This window comes from Drosophila grimshawi, unplaced genomic scaffold (genome assembly GCF_018153295.1).
Source record: "Drosophila grimshawi isolate 15287-2541.00 unplaced genomic scaffold, ASM1815329v1 contig_1377, whole genome shotgun sequence".
Lineage (NCBI taxonomy): Eukaryota > Metazoa > Arthropoda > Insecta > Diptera > Drosophilidae > Drosophila > Drosophila grimshawi.
The window spans coordinates 196,344-207,060 of NW_025062900.1; the positions used below are offsets into that span (position 1 = coordinate 196,344).

The window sequence follows — 10,717 nt, forward strand, 5'->3', positions numbered from 1 at the left end:
GGTTGCTGTCGTTGGTAGAAATGTCGACGTCGCGTGGTCTAGTTGCTGAAACTAGCAGCAAGATTTGAAATAGCTTGTCTCTTGTATGTGTGTATTTATGTTGGTGAGTGTTGTGTCTACATCTTATGCAATATTCTCAGTTTGACCCACTTTTCGTACTAGCCGTGTTTTATTTTTTGTTGCGGTCGAAGTTGGCGTTGCTCGGCAACATTCACTGTGACCAAAAATAATTTAATCGAAGCACTTTAGAGTGTATTTGTAAGTACAATATATATACTAGGATCAAATATTAGATATACAAAATCTTGTCTATAGAAATAAGCTAAGCTATTCTCCAGTTGGCTGCCAATTACCTTTTTATATTTTCTTAGCTTATTTCTCCCGCAATTTAACAGCTGAAATTACCAAACTTAGAAGGCAGATTACTAGGAACCTTCCCTATAATTTTGTTTTTCAGACATGCCCACTCCCGCCTCAAAATTTCAAGAGCCTATATCTCCTGTAACTTAAGAGCTACAGTTACCAAACTTCGAAGGAAGATTACCAAGAACATTATCTACGAATTTTTTCAGCCCCCAAAATCTACAAAAGCCCATATCTCCCGTAGTTTAAGAGCTATAGTTGCCAAACTTGGAAGAAAGGTCACTAGGAAACTCTTCCAACAATTTGTTTGGCCACACCCACTCCAGCGCCCAAAATTCACAGATATATATATTTATATATTGAAAAGCAAACTTGGAAGGTATTTCTGTTATTTGCTACCTGTCATCAGCTGGTATTACTTATGGTATCAAAGTATTTCCCAGTCGGTTACGCTCGACTGCAACGTTCTCTCTTGTTTAAAACTGCAAATGTAATAAAAAATCAAGTACCACAAGTGTCATATTGCCGTCACAGCCAAAACAACAACGACAAACCATAATAAAATTTGACTGTAAATACCGATGTGATAAATATTTTTCCGATTTAGGCATGGAAAAGTATGAATTTTTGAGCCAAATATATTTAAAAAATGGAGTAAAAATCAGGAGCACAATGAAAAACCAATGGGTTCATTTTATTGTATCACATTTAATAAGGGATAATAAGTAGATATGAAAAATGGCTGGTGGAATTGTAAAAGTGATTAAACAGAATTCATCCTGTACACAGTTCTCAAGCTCACAATCATATTATACTCAATTAGTTGGTAAAAAGCATAACAGAGCCAAAAAGAAATTGTTTACATGTGGTAATTCAATGCTAGCCAAGAGCCTTGTTACGTAATTCCCGAAAGTTGTGCAGCTCTAGTGTAACAAATGTTTTGAGAGAGGCTCACAGCTGACCGGAGCAACAGCTGGAGTCGAAAACCAGGCGACTGCTGCATTGCTGTATATTTCCTGTTTGTGGTGCATAATATAGTGGGTTCCAAAATATATAGCTCTCACTTTTGCGCTTGCTACATACCATTGCATATTAGCTTAAATATCAGGTATCGAAACAAAAGCAAACTATACTGTTGCCCGAAGGTATCCAGAGTATATTTGATTATTGTTGTGACAATTGCCTTAAAATAATGGCTTGACAGCTTAAAGTAATTTATTTACACTTAATTATATTCAGTAAGGGTGTCATCTGCAAGTTGTGCAAGTTTACCACAATTTACTAGGCCATAAATCTTTAATTATATCGAAACCCACCACGAGATGCAAATCAATTATTTAATTTATTGTCCATCGGTCGATAGCTCAGAAATTTATTGCATTTTCATAAACAATATATCTCTCTGCATCGCTGAATTATATTTTAAATCAAAGTGCTTACTTATTATTACTTATTTACAACTTATATTTACGATGTCTGGCTAACTAGTTAATCGGGTGCTTCTTAGGATAATCATATTATGTGTAAAGGCGTTTTCAATGGCTTTACACCCAGGAAGTGACTGTAACGGCGCTCTATTAGAAAGGAAAATCCCAAATGACGATCATAAACTTCCTGTGCCCATGCAAAAGCGATTGTTGTTCAGCTCCACTGTTTGTAACAAAAGATACGGCGAGAGCTAAAAATGTAGCAAAAATCTGGTTACTAGCTGAAATCTTACCTTTTCGCTGAGCTTTGCAATAGATTAAACACTGACCAATGGCTATTAGTTTATTAATGATTCGTGCAAATAATTGTACACCGCACCTAGCCAACCAGGAGACTCAGCAAACATTTTATAGTAGGCCATAACATAATAATATTGTAGATCGACCAAGTGCAGATTGAAAGAATTAATTAAAACATAAAACAATACCATTCAATGAGAAATTAATGAAACAGTTTTTTAGCGAAACAACAGTGAGACTCAAAAGACTTAATAGTCCATTTATAATTACAAACAGTCTCAGTAGACATTCTTAAAATATCCACAGCAACCAAAAGCAATTTGCTATTAAAACCTTGATGTATTATTTTACTATCATATTATACTATCAATCAAATAATTCGAAGAGTTCAAACTTCAAAATAACTTTCCCTTTTTGTGTTGATAATTATAAGTACTTACTCTGAGCAAGTTAAAATACTTTAATAAGGCATTTGCCCCAAATAAAAAAAATAAATAACCAAAGCCCGGAAGTCGTAAGTATACTAAAGCCACATAAATTCCCGCCAAGTGACAGAAAACCGTATCAATGGATATTATGTACAATTCAAATTGTCTGGGTATTTGTCGGGCTGCCTTTTTATGTACTGTATAGTACTTCACTTTCAATAAAAGTCGCGTAATGTGTTGCACTTATTTTCGAACAAGTAGAGCAGCAAAAAGCAATACAATCGACAAGCGGCGAAGAAATCCACAAAAAAAAATAAAGCCAATCAGGCTTATGGCCGAATTACTGAGCATTGCATAACGACCCAGCCACGCTCTAACTCTGGCTAACCAAATCCACGTACACATTTTGTTAAGTCGAGCAGAAAGTACACAAAACAGCACACTGAATTGATATTTGTGTTGCCAAGAGTGTGCTGGCACTGGCACTGGCTAAGACAAATGTCATCCTAGGCGATGGCGGCTCTAGGCTTTTGCATGGCCAATTGCCATTGGCACGTGATTAGCTTACTTTTTGCTCTACTGCCAGCTACCAGCGTAAATCACTCATTCAGATAGTCGGTCAGTGCTGCATTTGTCAGGCGAGACTGAAACTTGCGACGCTTTTGTGTGATAATTACACCATTTGCGGTGCGTGCGGCATGCTAAATAGATTTTATCCAGCAGCCTTGACACGATTAAAAAACTTTTTTATAAAAACAAAGAATGCGCTTGTCTCTCTTGAGAAGCCGACAGTATTAAGGTTTTAAGTGCACTAACATCATCATTATCGGATAGCCATTCTAAAACAGGCATGTATCAAAAATCATTGCAATAACTCAACATATGGAGATACAAGGGTATATCATTTCAGCATACTAAAATTAATAATTAATAATGCAGTTTTTTATCTTAGCGTTCATAAAGGATAATTCGAGATTGATTATCGGTGCTGATAAGGAACCCATTAAATTAAACCGGTCTGGGACCGCTTCTTTTGTCTGCTTCCTACATTTACACAATTTTAAGTTACACAACGTTCCACAAGTCATAAAATTTTATATTCGGTTATGGGCCCGGTCAGATAAGTTTAGCTTTATATGTATTTACTAGAGTGCAGGTTGCCACTGGTGCACAATGAATTAACAATTCATCTACGCTCAATAATAATAGAGATGAAAAGCTAAGACTGACAGACCCCCACCTAGCTTAGAAACTAATTTAGGTGCAATAAAAAGTAAATGTAAATTTTGTTTAAGAAAAGGTGTCTCTACAAGCTAACATTATGTTACTTAAAAAACATAAGGAACCTCTCGTGCCATTTCATGGCTGGTCAAAAGTGCAACTAACGAATCGTTTCTTTTTTTTAACTTCTTATTGTTTGTAAAATGCTCACGTTACAATTAAAGTGAAGCATAATAATATTCAGTTTCAATCCGTGCCTTGTAAATATATGTGTATGTTTGTCTCGCTGTGTGTGTGTGTGTGCGTGTAGGTGGGTCAAAAAGTGATTAGGTACACACAGCCGAAAAACTGCTTTGTTACTCGGGCTTGCTACTATTGCTCATATTCTAAGCTGAAGTTTTTAAAGCCACAATCAGAATACAAGTCGAAGGTTGACGAATATCGTGCTCGAGCTAACTCCTTGCATAATTTTAATGTGTTGCAAGTTTTTTAATTTATTAGTTTGTGGTTTTAGCTGTCAGTACGAAGTAGATGTATGCCCAAAAGCTATGCCAAGCAATAAGAGCAAAACAACTTCCGCCCCAATTATTATATATTGCGCCCATAGATTGGGCGCGCCAATTGCTTGAGGCTGTCTGCATTATGTTCGCTTTGTTTTTGAATTGCAATAACTTTGATTGCATTAAATTGGTTTCAATTCAAATTCACCTTCAATAGTTTGAATTGCTAATCAGTTTCAATGATTGGTTGAGATTTTTCTTGATTTTGCATTGCATTTTGTGGGCAAAACCAGGCACAATGGTTTACCCTCTTCAGCGCACAGGCGCTGTTAATGATTGAGTTTTTATACTGCGTTTCCAAACTGAAAATAACTAGATGCAAAATATACATATATAATTTATAAAAAAGAACAATAGAATGAAAGAGAAATGTAAGCAATATCTTCCAAATAGAATTTTCCATTTCGAAACCGTTATCAAAATTTAACCCATTTTCAAAAGCAATGATAATGCAGTAGATCTAATGGTATCAGGATCACTTTTTTGGGAGGGGTTTTCAGGTTACTGTCGTACTTAACAATGTTATGCACAAAACCAACAAAAGAAACGTCATATATTTATCTGATCCTCGTATGAACCTCCAATTTATAATTCGCAGAATCGATAAATGCACAAGGCAAACGTGCACCACGCATCACCAACTCACGCAGTTTTGGCACCAATGTTAAGTCAACCAGCTCGAATGGTGTCAGTTTTGATTGCCCCGAAGAGTTTGGATATTATCCTCATCCCACGGACTGTACACAGTATTATGTATGCGTGTTTGGAGGAGCACTACTTGAGAGCTGCACTGGAGGTCTTATGTACTCCCATGAGCTGCAGACTTGTGACTGGCCCAGAAACGTGGGCTGCGAACTGGTGGACAGTGGCACGTCCGCCACTTCTACCGAGGGAGGTGGTGCCGCTTCACGTAACAAGCCACAGCAGCATGTTCCCAGTCGAGTTCGCTTTGGATCCGCCTTTACCAGCCCAGCAGCTACACAAAAGACAATAACAGTGCCACCACAGTATCATCGTTCTCCGCCACAGATAATACAGGCGCAGGTGCAGCATATACCACCCCCACCAGAGCTGCCGGCGCCACCAAATCCGTTGGTCACGTCACGTGGACAACCAAAATCGCTTCTGGACTCGCAAGAAGACATCGCCAAGGTGAGTCACGGGTAGGAGGCAATAGCGTGATTACAAATATTGTACGTTTATTTATTTAAAGCTCTATGCCGAGGCGCAGGAAACACTGCCAACAGTTGAAGAGGAGGAAAATGATCGCCAGCAACGTGTTTATCGTGGACAGCCAAGTACTGTTAGCCAAGTACAACGGGACCGCGATGGTATTCTCCACCAGGCTAGCATTAATGCCATACCCAATCACGGAAAAATCGGGTCCTACACATTTGGGACAGCTTACAGGTAAGTTATAAGCCGTTTGGTTAACATTCAAATCCAGTGTTTCATCTGCCGTCTCTTCAAAACTCAAATTCGTTTTCTATTGATGGTAATTTATTTTTGTCAGTTTTTTTGTTGAAAAAATTGCAAACCTAATTAAAAATTCTCTTCAACTCATTGTACTACTCTTATTTCATACAATGCATACTGCACTATCTCTCTATTATTTACTCCAAACGACAAACCAACCGACTGAAAATGCTTTTTGGCTTAACTCTGTACACAAACAGCGAAAGCTTGGACGACGACATAACAATTAAACACGAACTGTCACATAATCGACTTGATTTAGACAGGGTACGCAAACGACGGGATGTTAGTGGACTAAAGTTGACGACGCCTGCGGCAACAGCAGCGACGACATTAACGAATAATGATTCTAATATATCTAGCGAGGTCACGGAGCCAGATAGTGAAAGCAGTGCCCAATTGGGAAGTAGTGAAGCGGCAAATATCTCGAATAACTCACAAGAGCAGTATGACGAGGTAGCGCCAGCTGTCGCCCAGCTGGAGAAATACTCTTCGAAAATCAGTCACGCTGAGATGGGCTCCCCTAACGTAGAGCCTGTCTGCAGAGAATTGATTGAAGACGCCAATGATACTACTGTGGGAGAATCAAAGCGACTTTCACGGCAATTACGGCCTTTTCCGAATGCGCCACCGAAATGGCCGCAACATAACTATCGTTCCATTGACACACCCGTTCACCAGCCCTACATACAGAAAAATGGCTACAGTTTTGGTAGCTTTAATCCCTATCTTACGCCACCCAGTCAGCAAACTCACACCAATCACAACTACAATCAACTGGGCCCAGGCACTGCCTATAAATCCTATCAGCAGCAGCATCAGCAACATGAAACGTCTTTGACAAGCGGACAAAAGCCCACCTTGGTCTACACAGGTTATAATTTGGCGCTTCCGCCGCCTTCCTTGGAGGATGACTTTCGACCGATTGCAGGCAATTACTATGGGGCAGCCAGCTCGACAAGCTCAAGGCCTCCACCGGGTGGCTATCGGCAACAGACGAGTCAGCTCGATTTATTGCCATACCTTATACAACAGCTAAAGGAGCTGAAGGAACGAAGGAAACAAATACAAACTGAAAACTTTGCCTATTTTCATTTAGATAATCAACCCATTGTATCCACTGTGCATCCGACCACAACACCGCGGCCCTCGTTTGACTACTATTCCACAATTAAGCCGACACAGCAAGTGACACCAAACAGTCACTACGCCCAATACAGCACCATGGGTGGATTTTACAATAATAACAAACCGGAGTATACCCCAAACACACCAGGCAAACTCATATCCCAGTACAGCATTTCTCAAAGTCAAGGACCACAGAGCACCACTGAGAACAATTACTTCCATTATAATATGATTGCAAATCAAAAGATGAAGGGTGTATATAGCAATACTGCCAAGCTGAATCAAATTGAACATGCCGCAGGCAAGGTGCGTCCCCCCGTGACGCCACTGCATGTCACTCCCAACTTCAGTATCGTTTCCGCACCCAATTTGGCTTTTAGTAAGCCAGGTAACCTGCAGCAGATACCTTTCCAGAATTTGCCGCACCTGCCAGTGGGAATCAGCTACGCCTCGAATACAACTATACCAGAATCATATCAGAGTTTTACCACAACAATCAGCTCCACTGTAGCACCCAAACTGGAATCAACCAAATCTCCGATAACAGCCAAGCCGCCGTTGACCAATTTTCAATTTAACATAAATGAATTTATGGCCAACTTAAAAGCAAGTGACTTAGCGAGCTTTAATCCGGCAGTTAACCCTTTAATCAAGTATTTTAAGCAGGTAAGCAATGATGGCAGTGGTAATGTTCGTAATGCATTAGTACTCCGTCGACCTGTGACTACAACGACGGAGACAAGTCCAATAACATTCCGACCTCTTTGGCAATATAATTCGACAACGAAAAGAGTACCAATTACCACAACAACGCCAGTGCCAACTACACGCATCCTTAAGGGTTATGAAACTTTCGTAAAGAGTATACAAAGTCAGATTGGTAAGGAAAGTTCCAACGCAAATCAGTCAACGACGACAACTACACGGCCGAGAAGCAATCAAGTTAGGACAACGACAACCGAGAGTGCTGTCGATTACTACGATGAGGATTACGATGATGGAGGTGACGAAGTCCGACTTCCACCATCTCTCATGCCGCCCTATATGCCCATGTCAGAGACGATGGCACCACCACGGCCACAGGTCACAACCGAAGCACCGCCCACTGTTCGCCCAAACTTTCAGACTGGATTCATGCAGGCAACGACAACGAGGCGACCATTTCCACATTTCTCACAACTTAATCAGCCCAACGCAGGCAATGGAGTTCCAGCCTTTATTAGCTTTCCCAGCGACATATTTCAGGAGCTGAAGCAACGGCTACCCCAGTTGCAAGGAACGAACACAGCCGATGGCCAAACTACTTCTCGCGTTCGGGTTACGTCGACAATAAGTACAACAACGCCTACTACTCCTACAGCCCCAACAAATCGGATCCGTTACACGGTGCGACCACATCGAATGCGCGGACAGCAGAAGTGGCAGTCTGTGCAGGCTGCGAAACACCCAGACGGATTAGTGAACGTGCAACATGCAACAAATGAAACCGAACGTGGGGCCGCCCATGTCAAACCGCCCGGTGCAGGCGCTGTGGATTTGGGCGGCCTGCACTTGAATTCGATACACATCGCTTCAAATACGGAGAGGCAAAGGTAGTTATACAATGTCGCCGATAAGAGTGTGCTGTTCAATTATTTGGTCCCGCTACACAAATACACATAAATAGAGAGCAGTACATGTACATAATAATAAAATGTCACTGCCCAAAAGCTGCTACGGTTTATACGATTACGTTCCGACCTTACCCATTATTAAGAGATCCCAAAAGCTTTGGAACTCAAAGTTGTACAGTTGACTAAAATAAATTATTTATGGACGGGGGTGCTGTAATCAAAATTTCAATCGCTACTTAACTCATATCTTATAGCTCATCACCTAAACTAAACTAAACGAAACTAAACTAAACTAAAACTGGTTCATAATATACATTCATCATATATATATATATGTGTGTTCTCATTCTGAGTTTTAATTACAATTTGATTTCGTTTTGCATTTCTCTCCCCTTGTAATATATGTAAAAACTGTCACTACCTCTACACACTTACGTACATATGTATTATAAATTGGCATCAATAATTAAAATTAATTTATATACTTCTTAATGTAAATAATTTTGCGCCGTATACTCACCACATACAAAAAATTGTGTGTAAAGAGTTGAGTCATCTTCACCGTCATCGCTGACGGCGCAAACTTCCGATAACATATTTGTACAACCAAGCTCAGAAGCTTCACAGCCACAGTTTGCATCTAATCGTAACTACTACAACACATCCATATTCAATCATGGGGTTGGCTACCAAAAACCACATCAGGCGCAACAACAACAACCGTCACCATTCCAACAACCGCAACAACAACAACAACAGCAACAGGCTCCTGCCTTATCAAACCCCTATGATTCATCATACTATTCTGTTTACGACGACGATATTGATTTGTACAGGGATATTGAGTATCAACAGCAGCATCAAGAACGGCATCAGCAGAAACCTCAGTCCTACCAGCCTAACGTGCGCCAACAACAACAACAACAACAGCAACAACATCAAAATCAGCAATCAACTTATCGACCGTTGGAAATATTGACTACACCGACACCAGCACAAAGGCCAAACTTTAACAGCCAACCCACATTGAGCTACAATACGGAATATGATGATGATCTCAGTGGACAGGTAAGTCTGTTAATAATAATGACTGCAACACTTACATACATGAATATGCAACAATTTACAAAATTTCAACAGATCGCGCAGGATAATGTGTACAGTCAACCTACGGCCACACCGCAACGGTATGTACTCTCTCAATTTTTTAATCAATGTTTGGTAGCATCTAGTTAAAACATTTAAAAATCATGCATCACAAGCTAGCTAGCTCGCAGCTAAATCTTACTTACAAAAGAGTCTAAGTGCGTGGCCCAAACTAGTCAGTGGTTAAACTTAAGTTCAGTTAGCTAGCGTGTCCTGTCAAACACACACATACACACACAGACCAAAGACAAAAACATACATGCATACACATACAAGAGTACATACACCAAAATTTACATACAATTTCATCTCTTAACTACAACACGCCAACGCCAACAACCAATCCTACCCACAATGAATCTGTATGTCAGACCGGATGAGGTGACCATCAGAACGCTGGATGCGCAAGCCACTGCGTCGACCACTTCAAGGCCAGCTTCAAGACCTGATGGGCGCAACTTCTACAGTACTTATACCACTCCAAATATGAACTATGAAGAGGCCGATTATAGCTATTCCAGTTCAGCAGAGTTTGCCCCGAATTCACCAGCGGATTACTATCAAAGCGAGACAACTACGGTGAAGAATATCTATCCCAAGCCTCAAACACCCAAATCAGTAGATACGGGCGATTATTATTTGATCGCCAATGATGTGACGCAGACAACATCAGCCTTTAAAATTCTTTCAACTAGGAAGTCCACGACGGCGACACCCACACGCATTCCGATCTCAAACGTATCTCCAGTGACAGGCAGGAGTACAAGCAGAACAACCACTTCAACTACCACAAAAACCTTCACAAGACCTCCTGCAAAAAAGACAACAACAACACCAACCACACTTCAACCAACAAGGTACTTTCTAAGCCAAAAATTGGTAAATTCTGTACCACATATTTAGTACGCGTCATCTAGTTGCATTTTTACTATATTCTCTGCGGGGCCCAGACTGCCTTACTTTCGCAATGATGTCTGCCTTACTTTCGCAAACGAAATATTTATGAGTGTGTCATTAGTTGTCAACTTTAAACTGCAAAACACCATAAGATTTTC

General features: G+C 40.4%; 1 protein-coding gene across 7 annotated transcripts in view; it reads left to right on the forward strand.

Annotated features, from left to right (window-relative positions):
- LOC6562666 (mucin-5AC) overlaps positions 1–10,717 on the forward strand; it is a 32,185-nt gene that overhangs the window by 13,128 nt on the left and 8,340 nt on the right. For 4 of the 7 annotated variants that reach the window (XM_032735844.2, XM_032735848.2, XM_032735845.2 and 1 more), the window contains exons 2-5: positions 4,898–5,451; positions 5,513–5,709; positions 9,062–9,584; positions 9,657–9,703. In XM_032735844.2, coding sequence (XP_032591735.1) covers positions 4,898–5,451; positions 5,513–5,709; positions 9,062–9,584; positions 9,657–9,703 — 1,321 coding nt within the window. Of the gene's footprint in view, positions 1–4,897; positions 5,452–5,512; positions 5,710–9,061; positions 9,585–9,656; positions 9,704–10,033; positions 10,520–10,717 lie in introns of all 7 variants that reach the window. The other 3 variants (XM_032735842.2, XM_032735843.2, XM_032735847.2) reach the window with 3 other exon arrangements.